The 24,187-nt window shown below is 37.0% G+C and overlaps 2 protein-coding genes across 4 annotated transcripts in view; one reads left to right on the plus strand and one right to left on the minus strand.

Moving 5' to 3' along the window:
- Positions 1-18,947, plus strand: part of LRRTM3 (leucine rich repeat transmembrane neuronal 3) — an 88,672-nt gene extending 69,725 nt beyond the window's left edge. For all 3 annotated transcript variants that reach the window (XM_086751930.1, XM_086751931.1, XM_086751929.1), the window contains one exon: positions 18,601-18,947. In XM_086751930.1, coding sequence (XP_086608056.1) covers positions 18,601-18,810 — 210 coding nt within the window. In that variant the 3' untranslated portion in view covers positions 18,811-18,947. The remainder of the gene's footprint in view (positions 1-18,600) is intronic.
- CTNNA3 (catenin alpha 3) overlaps positions 1-24,187 on the minus strand; it is a 475,445-nt gene that overhangs the window by 325,723 nt on the left and 125,535 nt on the right. The gene's annotated exons all lie outside the window — the stretch shown is intronic.

Genomic DNA, 24,187 nt, shown 5'->3' on the forward strand with positions numbered 1-24,187 from the left:
GTAATGAAGAACAAATGAACGTATCAACAATTTAATGCAAATTATCAGCCCAGCAATACAATAACTTCTCTGAATGGCAAATAACAACTTTTACCCTTCTCATTTTTCGCTTGTTAAAGCTTTTCTTTCTAAGCAAAAGATAATGTGTGTCATTTATTCAAAGTGCATAACTACTCCTCAGAACATGAATTTGTAAGAGCATTTTGAAAGCTCTACTGTGATTTTTATATTTACTCCATAAACTGAATGAGAGCATGTACTGAAAAAGCCGAGTATCTAGGATGCTGAGTGGTGTATCTTACAGATACAACCCCAGTTTAAAATTAATTGTTCCTCCTTTCCTTGCTGCACTCTTTCCTTGTTGACGCCTTATCTCTGAAGTAGGTTGCAAGAGAGTTTTTCCATCCCTTCTCCCAGTAACATCCAGACAACAGTAACACTGAATACAGCGTTATCATTTTGCTATCTTACTTTCAAACCACAAGTTATTATTTCCATATAAGCCAATTTTAAGCTACAACTGTTACAAGATTTAAAAGATATTGCACATAAATCTGCACTGTAGAACACAGAAAAATGGAGAAAGGAAGTAATCCAACCCTGACTGAGCTCACTTATAAACAAAAGGCAATGGGGCTGGCAGGGTTACTAAGACACACAGACCTAATGTGAGTATATTGTTTGTGGAATTCGAGTTAGCAGCTCTGTGCCACAGTGCGTAATGTAGACACTCCCTTAAGAGCCTTTTCATTAGACTGCAGGCTAAGAGATTTACTTCCCTGAGTAGCGCACCTTTACTCAGTATTTTCAGATATCCAGAAGTCTAATCAGTGCATTTCACTGTACTGCCAAGGACACTATCTTCAGATACAACATGTCTTTGATACCTTAGGAAATGGTGAAAACACTGATAGAGAAAATACAAGGTATTATTTTAACTGGCAGGAAAACTACCAAGGATTACCTTGTGTTGATAGTAAAGCAAGAGCATTTTCTTGGGCAATCACTTCAGCATAAATCAATCTACACACCAGTTTGCTTTAAAATCACTTCCTTCTCAAGCAGACTTCACCTACTACAGAAATTCATACATGTGAAATTAGCGCATTTGCCTTCCACAATCAATAATTTGGCTGTATCTTTCAAAAATAATGATGACTGAAATAATTATTTTACCACTTTTCTCTTCCAAACAGATTGCCAAACTAAGAGTTTCCACCAAGCCCTAAAATAGTCCCACGAAAAAGTAATCTTTTCTGGGCAGCACCTGTCCTTCTCCAGATCCATTTCCTATCAATGCTAGATCTAGACTGCAGACTGTGGCTGCCCAGATGGCTCTGTGGAAGGCAAACCACAAGTGAGAGCTTGCCTGTGTGGCTGGGACACAAAGCCACTGCAGAGGAACAAAGTCTTCTAATAGACTCGTAGGTGACCAAAGCCAGCTGCCTGGTTTAGGAGCAGGTACCACAGACTCAGTGCATCAAGGAATGGACCACCTCAACAGCACAGAAGTCTACATTAGCTTCCCTGTAATCAAATCCTTTCCTTGGACGATACTACTACTTTTGAATCCTTATGTGATTTATAAAATATGTTGTTAATGTTCATGAGGTTAGAGAAATTTTGTCTGTAGAACTGTAAAATCCATTTCTAGAAAACAAACAGATGATTCATTCCACTTAACCTCATTAGCTTCAAGGTAAAAAAAAAAAATCTTTCATAAGGAATTTTCCAATGTAGATTTGAGAGACTGGCAGATTTCGGTACTAGCCATCTGGGTCTTTGGTTAGCTCAGATGAATAGTTCTCTGTTCATCTATTTTTAATGTGCAAAGCACATTACCAAAAGGAAAAAAAAAAAAGGACAAATAGCAAGCTATTCTTTAAAAGGCAGAAAACATCTCTGTCTTATAAAGTTATAGAAAATATTTCCCTTTTATTCTAAAATCACCTTAAAGAAATTCTGCCCAAACGTTTAGATGTTACCTGTGACATCTGATTGTGAAATTTGGTCAGATTTTCAGCCCAGCTGGTGCGCATATTAGAGCATGCAAATTCAGATTTTGAAATACTTGTACTAGAAATTAATTAGGTTTTGGTCATTCTCATGCAAATTCTTGTAATGAAAGTTTTAACATAAAGGTTTTCAAAGAAAATGGATTTAGAGGGTGTTTTATAAAAGGTAAAGTTAACCAATACAATTCTCTGTGGAATCACACACTGGTCTCTCAAAATGATAGAGGCTCATCAAGCACCTATCCTGGCTCTTCTTCAGGTCATTCCGATTCTTTGGATGAAATGTAGTGCTGTCAGCACATGTAACCAGCACAGTAAGCAAACATCTATCTTCCTTTCCTGGAGGTGTTCAGCACCACTTAATCCAGCTTCCAAATCCAAACACCACTTAGCACAGCTGAAGGATCCTAAGTGGTAAAAATGAGGATGGTTCTGAGCCCACAAACAACCCTGAACTGCAGCACCCCAGAAACTCAGAGGTCAAAAAACTAAGGAAGATGACTCTGGGTTACCGTCTGTGGTTCAGGTGCATCAGCATCCACTTAAGCACCATTTAAGCTCGTATATCCTTCTGTCAATGAGTCCTTGAATCTGCTGCATGACTTCTAAAATTAGACCTGTAAACATTACTTTGAACATGCAGTACTTTCACAGGGAACGGTCCAAACATATGACAACATCCTCTAATTCAAAAGCAGTTTTTCATACGTGATCTTGTCTTGCCTAAGACTGTAGGACCACAAGAGCATTCCATGGTGATTCATCAAATGGAGGAAAATTCTATTCTTTCACTGACAAAATGCCACTTGAATCAAAGTCAAGCAAATGCAAGTAAGCAGTTAGCATTCTGTTGTCAGCAATCCCATGCAAGAGAACAACACTCCAAATAAGTGACACATACTAATTGACCTTTTCGTTTATTTATGGCTAATAAATATTAAACCAGAAATTTATTATTGCATAAAGCTAATTATTCGTAACATTTTTTGCCTTAAAACTTCTAATACTGTATAGAATACGTGGTATCAGAGCCCTTCATAGGAGATAAATCCAACTCTGCACCTGTTTTTTATCGCTGTATTCCAAAACAGAGAACCCAGAGAAGCCTAAGGAAACTGAAAGGAAGAAAAATGGGATCCATGCCACATACTGGTGCATAACATATACCAGACAATGGTTTGCTCAAGCAGCCAGATGATAAAGAAGAATTGACATACTGATTATCTATATTCTTTCGTGACAACTTAAATAAGTCCTTTAATTAGTAACAGCCACTAAGCATTGCATTACTACTATTAGTAACTCAATCTACTGTTCCTAGATTGTCTTTTATGTCTGAATCTGATGTCTCAGACAAGATGTGACAGTACTTTGTAAACACCACCATGCTAACGGTATGATCTGGACTCAGGAAAGGAAGTAATCCTTGGAATTACTCTCAAGGTACTCAGAATTGGTCAAAAACAAAATTGGATGTATTTTTCCGTCAGAAAATTCCAATTAATGAAATGTGCTAAAAAAAAAAAAAAAAGCAAAATCCACCCACAACATTTCAGTAAAAATTCTGGAACATTTGGATTAGACCAAAATGTTCTCATTCTGATTTTAATCCACTGTCACCATTTTTAAACTCTAATTAACTTTTCAAAAATAAATGTTGATAATTTTTATTGTTGCAACTTTAATTATTAATACAGTGTGCAACAAAACCAGTTTGAACAAAATATTCTAATTCAAAATGAAAATGCTTCAGTGTTGTGAAAAGCTTCAAAAGTCCAAAATTATTTTTCACTCTAATTCACTGTGTATCCAAAATCCCTCAGTTTGTTTAATTTCCACCTATGTAGAAGTTAATATTCTGTCATCAGGAGCTGCCTAACGCTAGCGCAGGTAGAGCATGCAGGCTTCAGAATGTAAATTTCTCAACATTTTGAAAAGCAGCACTATTATATTATCTTTAACATGCACACACCCATTATTATGGATGGCTCACATAGCGTCTTAATATTTCTCAAACACAGAGGGTAATTTCCTTTATTACCAGCACAATCTTCCCCCTCTTGCCCCTGCTGTATGTACAGTAGGCCAAGCAGACTGATGAACGCCCAGTATACTTGCATTTAATTTTTCCTCGCACACACCTGGGCTGGGTTACCATGCCTAGCTCCGCAGCCCTCTAACTTTGTCTTGTTTTCCACGGAGTTTTCTCACTTGTTCTAACAGCAAATAAGCTATCTGAACAGAAACACATCATCTCTTGTAAATTCCGTGGAAGCTTTCATATAGAATTACATAAATTGAATATACTTATTACATTTTATGTAATATTTTCACTTGTTTAAAAATATTCAGGCTCCACTTTTTTTTTTTTTTTTGCAGGCCAGACTGGAAGTGCTGGCACTGCTGCTCAGCACCCATTCTGTGTGTTCCTTTAAATTCATGCTGGGCTCCTGCTATATACGTGGGCTTTTTTAATACTGTTAGCATCTCAGGTTGCATGTTCTGAAAAGAACCATCCTCTGCCTACCCACAATCTCATAAATAGTAAGCTGCTTCTTTTATCACAGCAACATGACTCTATTTTGACCTAAAGAAAACACGGTAACCAAAATAGTTATGCAGTAAGTACTTACTGATATCTCTTTCCACAGTTAATATAAAAAAGGAAACATATTTGCATGATTGTGTACTAGCAAAGATCAAAGCGACTGGGTTTAACTGGCTGGCTCTAAATAAATATCCTAAACAGTTTTCATTTCCCTCACTACTTGCGAATGTCTTCAAAGGGGAAATCTTACAAACCTTACAAATCTAGAAGGAATACCACCGGTATCAACAAGAGGATGGAGTTTAAGGTCCACTTGGCAATGAAGCCATGAAGGGGAATAATGACTCAGATACAGCCCGAGAGAGGCTCTTTGCTGTATGAGTCCTACCTATCCAAGCTCCTGTACCAGGAGGGCTGTAAAGGAGCCGCAGTGCAGGGAGAAGAGAGCAGCCTCCTAATGGCTTTGGGTAACTGCCACACTGGGCCAGGCAGATGAGTCACCTGGATAGCTAAACCTCCAAATTCAAGTCCCAATTCTATGAACCATGCAAACTAGCAATTAAGGTCAGCTTTAATGAACCAAAAAGGTCTACAGTAACTTTTCCAGGATTTTTTTTTTTTAAACCACTCATCTGCATACCTCATGCAGCATTCAAGAGTGATGATGAACAGTCTGGCTATCAATGAACTGCCAACTTCATGCTTCGAATGTTTGGCCTGGATTTTAAAAGAATTAACATTAAATTGGACAAATAATGCTTTCCTTCCCTCCCTGCAAGATTTGTAGTCCAACATTGAAAATTGTTTAATTATGGACATATACACAAACATCCAGCCTGAGTGCTACGCAAATATCTTAGGAGCAGTGCAACTGATACACACAGTATAAATATTTCTACAACTGCAAATATTAATACTTCATATCAATAGAAATGATCTAGCATATACTGCTTGGGAACGTAACAGAGTTTTTTCTCTCTAGAGTTGTGCAGTGATAAAATATAATATGAAGGCCACTTAAACACACAGAGGGAAAGAAGTTTTTAAAAAAATATAATTATTTCATTTACACAAATATTAAACAATATATGTAGAAGATGTCTTGGTTAAGGAAAACAAATGCTGTATCATTATTACTGTCACACCAGAAAATCGGTTTTATATTTCTCACGTAAACACAGTCAACTTATTAAGAACCTTCCCTGAGAACTCAAAGAACCACGTCCCATGCTCCCCATGCATAAGAGATATAAATTATATTAATCCCTGTTCTTGCTTTTCAAGATGCATCTGGTATTAGCCTTCTGTTATAATATCATTCATTTTTTAACAAAGATCTTTCTTTAATTTCCTTAAGTAATTATGCAGAGCTTATTCACTAATGTAATTGGAAATAATTCAATCAGATGAGTTTTATGAAATTACACTATTTTGTAGCAATAAAAAAACCCCACTGCTCATGCATGGTAAATTCCAAGAACCAAGTCTGTTAAAGCAGTTTTTATTTTAATATTAAATGTAAATTTCCCTTCTTTTTCTTTTAGATATATTAATCTCTATTAATTTTAAGGTTTCCAGTTAGAAATTTGACTTTTGCTTTAAGTTCTTCTGTGTTTTGAGTTGTTTCACCCAATATACTTCAGGAACTCTCTACTCTCTGGGTGAACACGTCAATTCTCCTACCACTAACAAAGAAAGAGGACTTCATTCCAGGAGAGCCTCTGCCAAAACTGCACTAGCATTTTGGCATTATTCAAGAGGGTTTTTTAAGATACATGAAAATGCCCCTGTTCAAACAACTAGAAAAGAGCAAAACGCTAGGTACTTAACTGAAGTGTAATGGTAACTATATGTAGAATTGAGATTTTGCCTATTTTACTTATTCTTTGAATGGATAAATGATGATCCAATTCTTTACACTCTTCACTTTACTCCCTGAGCAACACAAACCCACCTCACAGAACAAGAGCTCCTACTCCCTAACTGTTGTTTTGTGATCGTGTCCACCCAAGTTAACCCCCTCAACCTGTCTGCCTCCACTGCCCAGTCTGTGATGTCCTGGCATTGCGTGACAGCACTAACTTGCCTCTAGTCAAGCCAGGAGCTCCCAGCTCTTGCTCCTTCAGCGAAGTGTACTTCAGAGCAACAACAGCAGCAGAAACAAAAACTAGGCTTTTATTATCTTGGTGGGGAGAGGGAACAAGAAAGGAAGGATAGGAGAAGAGGAGGCTCCGGGGAGACCTTATAGCAGACTTCCAATACCTCAAGGGGGCCTACAAGAAAGATGAGGAGAGACTGTTCAGTAGGGCCTGTTGTGATAGGACGAAGGGTAATGGGTTTAAAATAGATGGGGGTAGATTTAGATTGGAAATCAGGAAAAATTTTTTTACAATGCGAGTTGTAGAACACTGGAACAGGTTGCCCAGAGAGGTGGTGGAGGCCCCATCCCTGGAAACATTCAAGGCCGGACTGGGTGAGGCTCTGAGCAACCTGATCTAGTCAGGGATGTCCCTGCTCCTGGCAGGGGGGTTGGACTAGATGACCTTTGAAGGTCCCTTCCAACTCTAACCATTCTATGATTCTATGATTAGAAGAAGAATACCTGGAATTGTCTGCAGCATGTACAAAGTTTTTTAATGAGAAATGCATTATACAGTGCAAAACAGATTTTAAAAATAAAACACTTCATACCATAAATAAACCACTTTCAATCAACAAATGATTGAATCTCAAGTGAATCCGTGTCTTCCAACTAATTTAAAGATCTTCATGCAAAACTCGGCATGTGGAGCACATTTGGATTTCAATCAGGTACTTCAAGGGACTTTGAGACCATAAAATATCAGCAAATGGATTTAAGCAGTCTCAGTGTAGGCTTTCCATCTCTGACAGGTATGTCTGGATTAGTCATTGAAATAATATTACTCATATCATAAGCTGATGCAAGCTATGAATGTAAGTTAGATTTTTAGATTTTATTCCTTAATTTGTTTGAGAACACTCCGCACAAGAGGACACCACTCCATGGAAACTAGCTGTTTAAAATGTAAAAAAGAGGAATTTATATTGCAACACACTTGAGAATTAAATAGAAAACACACAGTTAACATTCTCATTCTTTATAAGAAGTTTCCTACATCCAGAGAGACATCTTCATGATGTCTTTTAAATGAATCCATGCATGACATATGTATCTAGGTATTCTTTTCCCAACCTCAAGTACTGATCAGCATTGTCTCACTAAATAATGCAGCAGTACAAAGAGGTATCGGAGAAGGGTAAGGTGAAGCTGATGGGGGAGGGATTAGCATTTGTTTTTTTATCCTTTCTTACACACTTTCTAATGCTACTAGGACTCGAGATTTCACTACATAAGAATATTCCTGATATGATAACATATCACTAACCATCGAATGCCTCAATATTATGAAAGCCGGCTGAGTGCTGTAATAGCAATAACACTCCTCAGAACAATAGAACAGCAGACCTCCTGCACCAGCTGGAGAACATCCTCACCGACACAAGCTAAGCTAATAAAATTAAGCCTGGCTGCACCTGCATGAAGGGTTTTGCCAGCACACCCTGAGTTGCTGAGTGTGCGATGACTTTTCAGTTACAAGAACACTGTGGACAGGATTCTGTAAGGTACAGATGTGACTGGAAAACCTCTTCTCCAGCAGTGTCAGGAGAAAATGATAGAAAGCATCAAGTTCTGATGTTGGTTTTTGGGGTTTTGGTTTTTTTTTTGTGGTTTTTTTTTTTTTAATTGGTACCTCAGTTTAATCTCAAGCTATCAGTAACATAGAATTCAAACAAAATACATCAAGAGTGTCTTCAACTCAGTTTTCTACACACGAAACTGTGAGACAGAAAAAAAAAAAAAAATCAAACTCAAGAGTAAATAAGGCTTCCTCTTTGCTCCGAGAGATACTGCAAGTTCTTTTCCCTTCAGATCTATAAATGTTTTGGTCCTGGCATCTGTTGGCCCATACAACTCCAATTTATACAAACATTAGATTAAGTATGTGGATTAGACACCTTAATGAAAAGCAGCCAAAGAGATACAGTAGAATACAAAGAACAGTAAAGGTGAATGAGATAATAGACTAATGACAGCCAATAACAATATAACTGAAAGATGGAGAGGTTACACAAATTACTAATATGGTTAAGACGACAGATGCTTCCTCTTAAAGACAGAAATAGAGGGCAAACAATAAAACAGAAGAAAGAAGAGGTTAACAGTTGGAAGACAACAAAGGGATAAAGGGCAGAGTGGAAAAAGAAGACATCTATATCATCAGTATTATTAAGTTACCTCATATTTCCTGAAGCCCCTACTATTGGAGCCTTAAGAAATTCAGCCTTCACTAGAGTTATAAACTAGTCTTCATAGTTAGATAGAAAAGCTATATAACATTCCCCAGCTGCTCACACACACAAAAAAAATAAACAGGAAGCTAAAGATTGTATCAACAAAAATACCCCAAATGCTCTCCTTTTCTTAATGTAGGCTCATGACTTCTTCAGAGTCTGACTCACGGTTCTGAATAATGAGAGTAGGTAATCTTCAACATCTGGTTTATTCAGTGTTATTTGTTTTGCTGCTCTTTTATTTCTCTTTAAACAAGCCTGATGAAAAGTAATGAGATTTCCTGTTATAGCACTTCAGGGATATTGAAATTGCTTGTCACATTAAAATAATTAGAGAAGAATAAAGAAAATAAGATCATATTAATCACACTCTACACAAGCCTATCCAATATATGAGAATCTAACCTTTGAGGAACAGAGTCCTCAAAACTAAACCTGCTTATCACCCTATGATGGGCCCAAACGTCAACTACCTACCAAAACAATCACGCTTAATGATAATCCGTAAAAATAACTGCAGACTGTGCCGTAACAGATTAGATATTGGATATAGCCACTCCGCAGCGATTTTTGCTCATTGAGAGGAATACCACAGAATACCATGCACAGACCTTACTCTCCCAAACAAAAACTCTTCCCTTTGGTTTCTGCAAGACATCCTGCATGACCAGGCCCTAGGGCAATCAACTGAGGTTAACTGAAGGAGCTGCACTGATCTCTTTTAGTGCTTGTCCACAAGACTTACAAGTGTATGTGTACAATATACACACATCTACCTACGTATGTGTGGCTTACAAACATATAATCTTTGAGATGTCTCTACAAATACATTATTTAACTTTTCAAAGGTGTTTTTTTATATGCTTTTTGTTCTTCATATTTTAAGATTATCTATTGATTGCTAAATAATGAATTATAACTAAGATACAGTATAATGATCAGGTTCTCCAAGCTGCCACAAACATTACTAACACAAAAATAGCGAGATTTTTCTAAATGTGACAGATGCTTTCTATCTAAGACTTTGAACTGAATCCATCATTTATCCAGCATCTAAATTAAAAGCTTTATCTGTGTGTTGATTTACTTTTAGTCCCACAAAGTTCAGAGTTGCCTTGTTAAAATGATACTTCAGTAATTATGCCTTCAGAGCCCATGAATAAACACCAAGTTTTGTATTCAAATGAGAAACCTAAAAAGCATAGTGCTCAAGAGATACAGATCTAACTGTAATAACATTTTTAGAAATACTTCAGGGCAATATACGCTTCATTATTAAATATTATGAAGCACATTTCAAACAATGCATCAGTGTAAGGATAAATTTTGACTCATAGTCATACACTCTCATACCTACTTCCCTAATTCAATTTACTACACTAGAACTGGAAGGACTGTTTAAAAAAAAGCCAAACCAAAGTGGTAAAAAAAAAAAAAAAAAAAAAAAAAGGAAGAAAAAGAAAGGAAAACACAACCAAAAGAACCCTCCTACACAAATAAAAAACAAACTCAAAAAGGCAGGGTATATATTTACCTTGTCAAGCAGCATAGTATTTATAACTTGTTCATTTTTTAACATAAAAAAATGTTAATGTTACAGTTAGACAATGATGTTAAGCTAACATGAATGTCTAACTGAAGTAAAATTTAATACATATTGCTTTCAAAGCTGAGCAATTAGAGCTAATAAAGTCACAAGTTGTTCTCATTCCACGAATGTCACAGTCTTTGCAGGAAGGAAAGATGTTAAGCAAATGTCATCCTGTTCAAATTTTGAAAAAATATGCAAGACAAAATGTCCAGCAACTAGGAAACCACAGCTCACTGTTTCTTAGTCTGAACCCAAATGAACTGAACCAGAAAGAAAAATAAAGCCTTTTTAGTTCTGCCTCCTCCCATTCCTTATCTTCTAGTTCTGAAAAATAAAAAGAAAGGGGTGATATTCTGTAGCAGCTGTTAGCAGCTGTTCACTTTTGCATCTCAAAAACTGGTAAAGGCCATTGTCAAAACCAGTATATTCAACTTGCCAAAAAATGTTTGCCAATTCCTTCTACTTTAACATTTAGATACCAAATCTACATTGGCATAACTAAAAAAAAAATGTATAGTTTTTTTCATGGAACCCAGAGGTTGAATGTTCTCTGTACCCTCTCCCATGTCTCAGAAAAAAATCAGCTTACCATTTACATGTCCAATATTCAACACAAAGGTTCAGAAGTACTGGCCTTTGTTTTTAAAGGCAATTTTTACCTTTTAACACCACCCTCCTTCTCTCCCAGGGAATATGCTACACCATAAATAACTTAGTGTTAAACACTGAACAGATAGGAAAATCATTACACACGCTTACTAAAGCTTTTTCTTCTTTGGTATCAATATAAACACAGGGTGTTCAGTCACTAGAATAAGTGAAGTCTAGAAGCAGCAGCTACTTCAATAGGAGCTTTGAAATAATATGCTTATTATATTGCCATGGAGACAACTGGTCCTCACGTTCAGTGTGACTGAACGGATGGTTTAAAAAGCTTAAAATACATGTGTGATGCAGACCTCTCATCTGTCCTTTGCTTCCTCCCTCTTGTCTCTCTCTGATAAGAATGCACAGGTATGACACACGTTCACAGTTTAACGTGGCAGTGAAGGCTGGGCACAAAACAGATGCACAGTAATACATGTTTGGCTTCAGTTATAATATTTCTCACAATGTAGGACTCCAGTTTAGGTAACCAGATGTGAACGTGTTGGAATAGAAAAATTACCAAACTCAAGCAGAGCACATGAAACAAATCTCTACTGTACTTTATTGCGCAGATTTACTGCAGAGAAGGAAAATCATAGCAGAACAAAAGTATTCTTGTTTCATGTTGTAATCATGTACAACATCTGGACAGATGTGCCCTTTGAATAGAAAATACAATTCTCCCTCACCAAGAAGGCAGTAACTTAACATTTGTGTGAAGAAAGATTTTGCTATTTGATGAAAGCTATTGTTACTGCTTACGCGTTTGGTAGGTTTTTAATTACAGCCTGAACCGAACAGAAATTAATTTTGAGAGAAGCAGAAAAAGCTTGAAAACATCCTTCCCTTTGCAATCCTTCCCTTGCACATCTCCTCCGTGCCACTCTTAAGTAAAGCTGAGTGAGGTAATACCAATGCCTCTTGACATTTCATGCCAAAGTCCTCACCAGCTGATCTAACAACACATTGCCCTTTCCCAGGCCTCTAAAGTTGGGACTTTGAAAGGTTGAAATATGCAGATACAAGTTTTAAAGAGTAACTACTTAAGAATTTGGAAGTGTAAGGGAAAACTAAGATCTTTAAAAGTGACTAGCAATTTTTGTAGCCATCCATTTTCAGCACTTTAAAGGGACCACTATTTAATCTGAGGTACTCACTGCCTTACACTAAGGCCTCCTCACAGCATATGCGAGTACCACCACCACCACAAAGCCACTTCTGGTAACCCTGCCCCCATGGCTCAGCTACATTTTGGTAGATGAGCTAGGAGGATCTGAAGTGTAAATCCATGACTGTCACAAATTGGCTACAATAGGTTTATTTATTCCCTTAACAGAAGCTTGAGTTTAATTAGCTCCCTTGTTTCACGTCACAGCACTTTAAAGTAAATAAATGCTTGAAAAAGCAGACAATGAAAGAAAAGGGACAAGATCATAATCAGATAGGTACCTTCTCCTCGTAACTATATCTACCAGACAGTTCTAGGGCATTCACAGAAAGCTACTTAATGAGAGTAGGACATGCTATTCAGAGAGAAATAAGGGATTTGTTACATGCAAGACCTGCCTCAGTCACAGAGAGAATTTAAACGAAGGGGTGCAGGGGCAGGAGACAGGTGAAGTACAGAACAACCTTGCTGTCTTGTCCCAAGACTCCATAAGGAATAGGGACTCTGCTTCAAGGAGAAGTCAGTTATGAAACTTGAATGAGTGTCCAAGTAATTTTTGTGCAACTTTATCAATAAATCAGAACCCTCTGAAGTACTTCAAATATTCCAAGACCTACTTAGGTTATCAGAAGAAAACATGAACCACTAAGGAGCAGAGTATCTGCAAGGCTACTACACTGTGCCTGGGGTGTATACTCAACAGGTTTGCTCCATTCAGCTCAAGAACTAGCGAATAACATGAGTTAAAAAATTTTCAGAAGTGCTATTGTCTAGCAGCACTGGAATAAGACTTTTTGAATTACATTTTTAATATAGCATTTTTTCTGTATCTTATAGCAACAGAAGAAAAAGAAAAAACCAAGTTAATATAGCCCTCTCAGGGAAATAACAGCGTTAAAGAGCAATGGAAAAGGATTTGGGGAAAATGAGTTCCTGTTGAGAGAAAATTAGAAGACAGAAAACATGCTAAAATGTTATGAAAGGTCTGTGGTAAAATCTGGGATAGGCATTACAACGCCCTCCATATGAAAACAAAAGGGCATCTATGGAGGACTGCATGGAAAAGACGCCAGGTAGGAAAACCAGAGAAACTGTGCCTGTACTCCCCATTACACAAGGCAGTCCTGGCTACAAGAGCCAGGGGTCGGAGAGGGCAGGGTAAGGGGCATTTCAGTGGAATGAGCCTGGGGTAAGGCAGAACCAGTGGGCTGGCAGAGGGACTGAGTCACTGGAGAGCGAAAGGCAGATGCACGGTGTGAAGCAAAGACTTAGAGAAATGGAAGGGAAAAGCGAGGGACAAGATAGGAAACATGCAGATGAGAAATATGGGAAAATAGGACAGCAGGTGGCAGAGCAAATCAGGTAAATGTGTCTGACCGTGTCAAAGAGCACAGCATAATGAAGTTTGAAGTTGGAAAGTTGAGAGAAGGCTGAGAAAACACAGGCAGCAAAAACAAAGCACAATTTAGCCAGTGATTTGCAAATAAGAAGTCTTGTGGGAAATAGGCATATTCAGAGAAGAATCAAATATATCCCGGAAACACGGGCTAGTAAATATGAATAAAACGGGTTCAGTGATGCTCTGAGAACACCACTCAATAGTGAGGTTCACAGGTATAGGAAAGAGGATAGAAAGGAGGAATTCAGGGAGTTCCCAAATGAAGACAGAAACTGCCTTCATTTGTAATTCTAAGTCTGAAATCAGGTTGTTAAGATTCATTCAAGAGCCAAATTAGGTAAGATTTCTTAAATACATTAATTATAAATTTATTCTAATGTATTCTCTTTCTAATAAACATACGGTATTTTAATCCTTCCAGGTCTTTTTCTGTTTCACATGCATAAGCATTCAAAAATAGTACTACTCAAAATTTAACCTCCAATAAATTCAAATAAGATGGCAAATACATCACAAAGACAAACTAATAGATGATAAAGTATCAGGTTTATTATGAGGTTCATTTGAAATAACAGGATTCTTCACAGTGGACACAAATAAATCATTTAATTTTGATTCATGTCAATAAAATCTTTGTAGTTCTCTGGTATATATTACAAGGGCTTGTTCCTTTTTCTTTTTTTTTTTTTTTTTTTTTTTTACTGAAGCCAATAGCAAAATTCCACTGAGTTCTGTAAGAAATAGATTTAATTCCCATATGCTGACATATTATATTCCCATGTCTATGTTGTAACGACATTCCTATATTCTGCACATTTTCAGAATGACATATAACAACTCCACCACTTCTACTGCTTCCATCCTTCAGCTCATTTTACTTTCCTATTTCAATGCACAACCTGGTTTACTTATTTTCATCCTTCCTGTCCATGATCTTCTGTTTTTCAGCTCCTTATCTCCACCATCTCTATGGATAATATTCCTTTGCCTTATCGTATTTTCCCATGCCCCCATTTTTAAGGGACTCCAGATCTATGGCTATGCCCCTATACCTTTAGTTCCCAAGCTTTCATTTCCAGGATTCTGTGGCTGAGTCTTGAAATCCCATCAGGAAGTCTGAACAACCCTTGTCCGTTAAATTTAACAAACTACCAAAATCATAGGCTGGAAAATACTGCCTCTAATTCTAAATCTAATACATTCAGAAAAAAAAAAATGCAATGCTGTTTCTTTTGAAAGCCAAGCCAAGGTCAAGGAATCAGATAAGAACACCGTTACAACATCAGAAGCCTAATAAATGCTGTACGCGTTTTTAAGAACCTTTCCCATCTTTGCTGACTGCCAAGATATTCATCTGTAGCTTGAAGCATTCTCCCCCCCGAGCAGTTCACATCTGTTTAGTAGTGAATATACTTCTGCAGTCTGGATAAAATAATCTGTTTCCTGCAGATCTCTGTAATTGCTAGAGAGACACCAGAACCAAACTCTCAGTCTCGTGTTTGGTTTTTTTTAAAAAAAGAAAATCAAACCCCACACTTTCTTTTTAATCTGTAGTAACTTTTCAACTGTCAGTGAGTGAAAACATCAACATCCCAAACACTGGCTTAAATTCTTGCAAGGACTGAACAGATTTTTTTTTTTAAATCTGCTTTGCTCTACAGTTTTATAACTGCATCATTTTAGCTACATTTTCTGTGTAAAACAAGTTTGGAGTGTTGGACTTCCTTACTGCAAAGATAATAGGGTTGCTGGAACCTTTTCCCCCCACACTGTACAGAAATTTAATATGATGCAATGAAATTCAGCTTGCAGGACAGATGTTCCTTGAACAGTAAATTGCAGTTTTAAGGCTTCTGAACTGTAAACCTGAAATAAGCTGAAGCTTTCTGGTTGCTCACCTAAACCTGAAATCCAAACAATATGAAATTCACACATTACTAGTAATTAAACAATGCAGTATTTTTTACTCCAGAATTGCTGTCAAAGAGATGAGAGCTACCATTAAAAATGCTGTAGTATTACTTACTTGAAATTTTTAAAAGTTCAAAGAACAGAAGTTTTATACAGACAGAACTTTTACTGAGGCACATACCACTTCAGAAAGAAGGAAGGAACAGTAAGGAAAAATGCAAAGGAGGAAAAACAGAGATGTTCCTTGTTTAGTTACCATGCCACAAGGGTTGAAATCTCTGTTCCAAGACTATGGACTATAATCTGAGAAGCCCAAAGCAATCTAGCACGTGCAGACAGCAATAAAGCAGGAGTCGGTAGCAGCTTCACCTGATGGTTACAAATGAGCTGTGGTATAAACTGGAGTAACCAAGCGATCTCCTTCCTCAAATACTTACAACTAAAAAGAAACATGGCAAGTGGTCAGATCCTGACTGTTCTAGGAAATAGAGACAGAAGGGAGGTCACTTAAGGAGGGGAAAAAGATGCAGCAAGAGAAAAGGAATAGGTCAGAATAAACTATCTGGGAGATTTTATAATGGGTCTGAATATGACTAATTTTCTATAAGGTGCAAATTTTGCATTCTACAGGAAAAACTTGGTTACAAGAGAACTAGTGCAGATTCTTCTGAAGAGTGCCATCATTCCTGGTTCAAATTTGCCCAGAATAAGGTAGAATTGGCAGCACAATCTCATAGAATCATGGAATGGTTTGGGTGGGAAGGGACCTTTAAAGGCATCCAGTCCAACCCCCCTGCAAGGAGCAGGGACATCTCCAACTGGATCAGGTTGCTCAGAGCCCCATCCAACCTGGCCTTGAATGTTTCCAGGGATGGGGCATCCAACACCTCTCGGGGCAACCTGGTCCAGTGTTCCACCACCCTCAGTGTAAAAAATTTCCTCATATCGAGTCTGAATCTACCTCCCTCTATTTTAAAACCATTACCCCTTGTACTGTCACAACAGGCCCTGCTGAAGAGTTTCTCTTGACCTTTCCTGTTGGCCCCCTTTAGGTACTGGAAGGCTGCTATAAGGTCACCCTGGAGCCTTCTTCAGGCTGAACAGCCCCAGCTCTCTCAGCCTGTCCTCATAGGAGAGGTGCTCCAGCCCTCTGATGATCTTTGTGGCCCTGCTCTGGACTTGCTCCAACAAATCTGTGTCATCCTTATGCTGGAGACTCCAGAGCTGGACCATCCGATATTGTGCTGCATTCATGAAACTAGGCTACGAAATGTTCAATAGTTTAAGAAAAGATACTGGTAGTGTTTATGAAGGGGGGAAAATGTGGAGCATTTCTTATTTTTGCATGTATTTAAAATGTCAGAAATCTTCCTCAGGTAAAGTCTTTTCATTATTTTAAAGAAAGTCCGAGGTGTTCATCCAATGTTTCATCATGTGAAAAAAAAAATTCAAGGTGGCTACATGAAACGTAGAGAGAGCTCATGAATTTTTGTGAGCGATTTTATGATTCAGTATGCTGTCTTTAACCTTATATCTTTTAAATACAAGAGTCAAGATAGAAAATGATATATTCTACTGGTTTTGTGACTCTATTGTATGAAGATACAGTTCTGTCACAGGTTCAACTGATACTCCTCTGATTCAGACAGTGTGATCACATAATACGCTACATAAATCCATCTTCTAATCTGAATGTTATTTGGCTCTTCATGAGCTATCAGTATCTCATACACAGGTAGAAAAGTCATCCATTTTCTTATATTTTTAAGTCTATCTCCATGTTTTGCACAGCATATGAGCAGTGTTTATAATGGGACTGCCAACATGCTGTCATGAGCATGTAGAGGTACAGTGAGACATCCAAATACATCAACAAGTTGTGGTATTGAGAAATAATTTTGGTTTGTATTATTCCATACTTCAAATTAAAATACTTTTAAATATTACCTGTACTGATCTTTAGATTTATTATGTTTCAGTCAGTGTTCAAAATAACAGCAAAAAAAAAAAAAACAACAATAAAATTCAAATAAAAGCTGTTCTCTTTACTTTTACAATGGACTGGAAATCTGATTTTTAAATACTTTAATGACTTACACAGTCGTTACAATATAGTCACCTTTTCCATCCTTCAATTCTCTTAATATAAAAATAAAACTAATAGTACAAATAAACACACTTCAAAATCTATATTTATTTCCTCTCTGATTCTACAGTATATCATAAGTAATTCTATGCTAAAGTGTGTTAAAAATCCCCAAGAAAATAGTAAAAAAAAAAAAAAAAACAAAAAACTTTTCAGTCTAAAGCATTTGAATTAAACCTACAATAGTGACGCCTCCAGAGCTACCATTGAGTCACAGTGGATTAAACTATCATCTACCGTGGTCCAGTATTTACTGAAAGTGGCTAGATTCAAATCAATGCTTAGGCTATAAATAATAGAAAACATGTAATCTGTGACTATTTCCCAGCAGGCCAAAGGTTTCACACCCACTGATATATTCAAGCAACATCTACTAACTGCTCTTAAACTTGGAATAGTCATTTAAATTTCATTTCAAATATTCCATAAATCCCAAATTGAGTCATTCCTCTTTCTCCTCCTTGAAAGATTAATTTTAGCAGAGTAATTATATTCTAAAGACAATTTGAGTTCAATCACGTCTTAATCCTCACAAACACATTCAAGCACACACCTAGCCCTGGGCCACAAGATCAAACATGGCAGTGGTTAGGCTTAAAACATCCCAGTAAAGACCAGGGTTTGGGTGGAGTGGAGGGGGTAGAAGGACAGAGAGAAGAAAGACTTTTTACACGCAGCACTAAATTTGGCATTAGCCAATGTTGTTAGACAGTCCGCTGCTTCAGCATCAAATTCAGGCAAGTACAATTTGATTGTGCCTTTTGGTAACTGGCTCTTTTTCATCTTTATTTTTCCCTTAGATACCATTGTCTATGAATGTGTCAACATTTCTTGCCTACGATCAGCCCACGCTAAGTTACTGTGGAGTACATCACGAACTGCTTGCTCACAAGCCCTATGACTCGACTAACCAGGAAGAAACAGCGGAAACACACCTAGAAACTGATCTGGATCTGAGCACAATAACAACAGCAGCACGAATCAAGGAACACAGTCAGCAGCTGGCTTAACTGGGGTTTTTTTTGTTGTTTTTTTTCCTGTAGCAGAAGCTGCCACCAAATTCTATGTAATGTTACGGACCGAAGTGAGAAGACATTATATTATGGATTCTAGGATCCCTGTTCATATTAAAAATCAATCACAAAGATTAATTGTTTCAAGTCTACAATTCGTAATTAGTTAAGTTGTGCAGTATTTTTTTGACTTCAGAGTACGACCCTTAAAGTGAATCTTTTTCAAAACTCATTCTACCTACCTGTATAAACTGTACAGATGTAATGTATTTTTCATATTGTAAAGTTTCAATTACCAAGAACAGCTGGTATGTACAGTACCATAATTTAATTACATCCTACTTTACAAGTTTCAGTTTCTAAAGTTTCAAATTAACAAAAGTTATTTCTTGTGTTATGAGGTTACTCTGTTTTCTAGGGATCATTTTGTTACTGCTTTTGTGCCCAGAAAACTTTACTCTGAAATTCTGTCCTTTGCAGAATATGCACCGTTTTTACCATGCTTAATGTGTAGAATTTTATCTACTGGTTCCAGAAGTAATGCATTAACCAAAAGGAGGGTTTAAATACTCAGACTTCTAAGAAATTCTTGAAATACATAGCCAAGTTTTCTTATAAATTAAAATAAAAAAAAAAACCAATTTCCTCAAACTTACCTGTAGCCTTGAAATACAGCCTGATTTCTGAATCAGAAAAACATAATGATAAACAGATATATTTTAACAACAAAGTTTAGGGGTGCAACTGATGATGTTTGGTAAACTCTCACTGTTCTGCAGGACCATATGGACAAGAGACTCCAATAGGCAGCTGTCTTTACAAAATCTGCTGTGAAGGTATAGCCTGCCAAATCAGGCATTTGTATTTCTCCTTAAAGACAAACGGGCTCAAAACCTACTTCTGTCCAAGACAGCTGCTGACAGAAGTGGCAACAGAAACAAGCCCTTAGAGTTAGACTACTCCTAGAATGTAAAATGTTACTTAAAAGTAAGAAACATCTACTTCGCTGAAAAAAACAGTAATTTGGACCAAATGGTAAAGGTTAACAGTCCTTTAACATTATGATACATCAAGCTAAGAAAAAAACCCCAAAACATTTAAATAAAAAAAAAAAGTAGTATTAAGTCCTTAACAATTACTACATCATTTTTTTGTCTACCATTTAATATCTGGACTGAAGCATTCTTATATGCCATCATTCAGTTTTAAATCTTCAAGTCCTCTCAATACCGTATGAGAATAACTTTTATAATACTACCCTCATGTTGTAATCATAAAAGTTTACAGAAATTAGAAACACATTATATCATGCCGACTTGGTGAACTATAAAAAAGAGAACACGAGCCTTCCAAAATATAAGAGAAAAAAGTTTCATATGGTGAAGCAACTTTTTTATAATAAAGAGAAACTATATAATCACAAATCTATTTTTCTGAATGTTTATCCCACCATATTTTCATGTAGCTTCAAAGCAGAAGACAAATTTAAAATTACAGTTCAACTGTTTGTACAAAATATAAAGCAAATATAATGAAAAATAGCTTCAAAATATTGTTAAGAAATGAATCTGCATTCACTATCTTTTAAGTGGAAAAAAAAAGTGTCAAAACAGAATACATAGTATTGGTTATTTATTTAGCATCTTAGATTTTGTAACATATTTTGCATAAATTATTTACTATTCAAAACATTACTTGTCTTTTTAAGATTCATCTTAAACCTCCACACTTCAGTTTCTTATTTCTTTACTACCTGGGTTCTTGAATTTTTGGTCATCTTCTACAGTGCTGCAATTTCACTATGCACAGTTTGAAAATACATTTTGCTAATTACAAAATGAAACCAAAAATGCAGGTGTCATTCTGGAGTCAAGTGACTTTTGTTCAGCAGGAAGAAGTTAACTGCTTCATTTCAAAGTTGGTTTCAAGGTTTCTTATTTAGGCATTCTGGTCATAATAAAGGGCCTGAGCTGCTAGGATCAAATACCATCCTCCCAAAAGATTATTTCAGTTATTCTTACTCTGTCCTTCCTGTTCTTTACCTTGACCCACTGCCCTCAAAAATTTATGGTCCTAGCACTGATGCAGTTACTCAAAATGCACAAATGTTCAAAGGCTCCACTTACTTCTAATTTATGGAGAACTGTACAACATGAATATTTTCAAAGTTAGACACTCTAATGAACTTAGCTTAAGTAACATGATAAAATATTTTTTTTAATCCCAAAAATCTTTTTGACTTACCTGGTTAAACAAGCACAATTGGGTATATATTCACATACACACAAATGTTTCTCCTTTTGTTTCTTTCCCTCAATAACAAAGCACACATTTTGGTATGGTTTGTCTTGGACCTCTCTTGAAAGACTTGTTGTTTCAGACCAAGACATCAAGAGACAAATGGTAGAACAGCAGGGTCACAGAAGTAGCAGCAGCTCACAGCAGCTTCCCAGGCATTGGTAATGCCAGGCTCTCTGTAACCCCGATGGGCCACTCCAGTGCTCTGAAAGACAGCTACAACAGCCCAGGGCCCAGAGCAGCGGTGGAATACAAGCCCACCCCAAATCTAGAGTGTTAAAACCTATGTTTCCATACATAAAACTGGACACCGTTTTTTTTTAAATGGACTACATCAACTTAAAATCTGCTATTCTCAAGAAGGTGGATATCTTCAAGAAAATTAGATGGCAGGTAGGTACCTTCCCTAAAAAAAAAAATATATCATTAAAAAACTCTAGGTTAAGCTAATCCAAACAAGGACTCATCCCTAAGGTCCTATGTTAGTGTGTGTACCCCTGCTTTCCAACAGATTATTGCCAGCTATATACTGACTCAGAGCACATGGAAACAGTAAATGCTCTAGTTATGTTGACAAAGCAAAAAAGTATCATCTAATAAAGCCCTACTCTTCCAAGCTACGATTAAGTGGGAAGAAAGTAGGCGGAGCCTATGGGTTCAAATATTTATTTACAGAGGGTCACTTTCACATATCATTTCCCTTTGCAATAAACTCCATAAACCAGAAACAGAGGTAGCCAATAGCATCAATCCCAATGGTACAGTTAAGTGACACCACTATACCCTGGTAGATCATTTCACCAAGAAAAAGCTAGACAAATTCATTAGGCTTGCAACATGCAAACTGATAGAATGTATAACCTCTATGAATAAATAACCTCAGAATTTTAAAAATAAATCTAGCTACAAGTAACAATTCACACCATCCATCAGTGGATCATGCTTGTACAGCAATTTACAGGGCTGAAACACCCACTAGGAAATCAAGCACAAGTATCTGAACACAAGTCCTATTTAAAGAAGGCGGCACACAGGAAGATTAACGATTAATCTGACAAATTACTGCATATGTCTCAAGATAGAATGTATTAAAAAAAAAAAAAAACACACACCCCAAAACAACACCTATTCAAGAAAGTCAATTATTGTTTCAGTTCAAAAGTGATCAAAATTTGACTTCTGGCAACATACAACAAACCAGAAAAGTACCAGCCTCAGAAGTTGTGTACTAGCTTGCTTTACTGGCAGTCACTCCATTTGTTCCCTTCTCTCTCAAGGTGTTTTTTATCTCTTACTGGTTTGTTTTTTTTTTTTTTCCCAGTCTTCAGATTGGACAACAGAACAGAAATTGTGCAAAAACCAGAACATGCTTATTTAAAAAGCCAAACCAAACAACAACAAAAAAAACCAAACCAAAACAAAAAAAACACAAACAAACAAACAAAAACTAAAACAGCAAGGGCAACACCACTGACTAATAAATAAAGCCAGGATTCCGGTATCAACAGAACTGTAATAAATTCTGGAAATTGATTTGTTAGCAATGTAAGTACTCAAAGATGGTTAAAGTAAACAAATTACATGATCACGTATAGTGTTATATACAAGCAGCTGTATTTATGGTCTAGCAGAAATAGTCTGTTGACCAGGTGAGAGGACAGTTCAGCTGATGTTCCCTAGTCTGATCCTCCTTTCTTGAGGGAAAGCTATTTCTCCTCCAGACTTTTCCACGGTTCTCAGGGGCCTGGGCTTTCTGAAGGTGAATCTTACCAATAAAGGCATAATTATCTGTAAATGAATATAAAAATGGCTTACTTGGTCAGATTAAAGGTACATTTAGGCTTGATAACCTGTCTCAAACAGCAGCTAAGACCCCACCTGGAGTACTGCCTCCAGCTCTGGAGCCCCCAACATAAGAAAGACATGGACCAGTTGGAGCAAGTCCAGAGCAGGGCCATGAAGATGATCAGAGGGCTGGAGCCCCTCTCCTGCGAGGCCAGGCTGAAAGAGTTGGGGCTGTTCAGCCTGGAGAAGAGAAGGCTCTGGGGAGACCTTACAGTGGCCTTCCAGTACCTAAGGGGGCCAACAGGAAAGATGGGAAGAAACTCTTTAGCAGGGCCTGTTGTGACAGTACAAGGGGTAATGGTTTTAACATAGAGGGAGGTAGATTCAGACTGGATATGAGGAAGAAATTTTTTACACTGAGGGTGGTGGAACATTGGCACAGGTTGCCCCGAGAGGTGTTGGATGCTCCATCCCTGGAAACATTCAAGGCCAGGTTGGATGAGGCTCTGAGCAACCTGATCTGGTTGGAGACGTCCCTGCCCCTTGCAGAGGAGTTGGACTAGATGGGCTTTAAAAGGTCCCTTCCAACCCAAACTGTTCTGTGACTCTATGATCCTAATAGTCTCTCTTTGAATGTGTACAGGGATTCTTTGAAGCCATACAAATTTCTAACATTCACAAGTCTTACAGAATGTGAATTTACTTTGTCAAGAAAAGTTGCCTCTTTTCTTTGTTCTAGTAGAAATAACTGACGGAGTAGTGTAATAATAACGCTTTTCATTTCCATTTTTGACACAGAAATATGATTATCACATAATTAATAATGACAGACTGATCACTTCCAGGTAGCTTGAATAACATCCACCCAATCATCCAAGCACAGACGTAATCTGAAACCTTGTAGATTTAATTATGAGATTTCCCTCAGGATGGTTCTTAAAAATCAAGAATCAGCTTACGAGAAAGGAGAATATTTTTTTCAGCTTTCTCAAGTCCATCACAATGGTAAACAAAAAATAAGCATGCTTCTTAGAGTATTGCAAAATACTTGTCAACATAGAAGGACACACATGAACATCTTGTTAGATACAAGTTTGACTGTAGGATCCATATTTAAAAGATGTTCATTAAATTCCTTACAAAATATCTAACATTTAGGTGAATTAATAGTTCTATTCTAAGGTAACAAGACCAAATTCTATTTTCCTGCTCTACCTAATTATAGAATCTGATTAATTTTAATTATAAAGTTTCAGAATAAATCAACATGAACATCAGTTCATGATTAATG

This window comes from Chlamydotis macqueenii, chromosome 7 (assembly GCF_036417535.1).
Source record: "Chlamydotis macqueenii isolate bChlMac1 chromosome 7, bChlMac1.mat, whole genome shotgun sequence".
In the NCBI taxonomy this organism is placed as follows: domain Eukaryota; kingdom Metazoa; phylum Chordata; class Aves; order Otidiformes; family Otididae; genus Chlamydotis; species Chlamydotis macqueenii.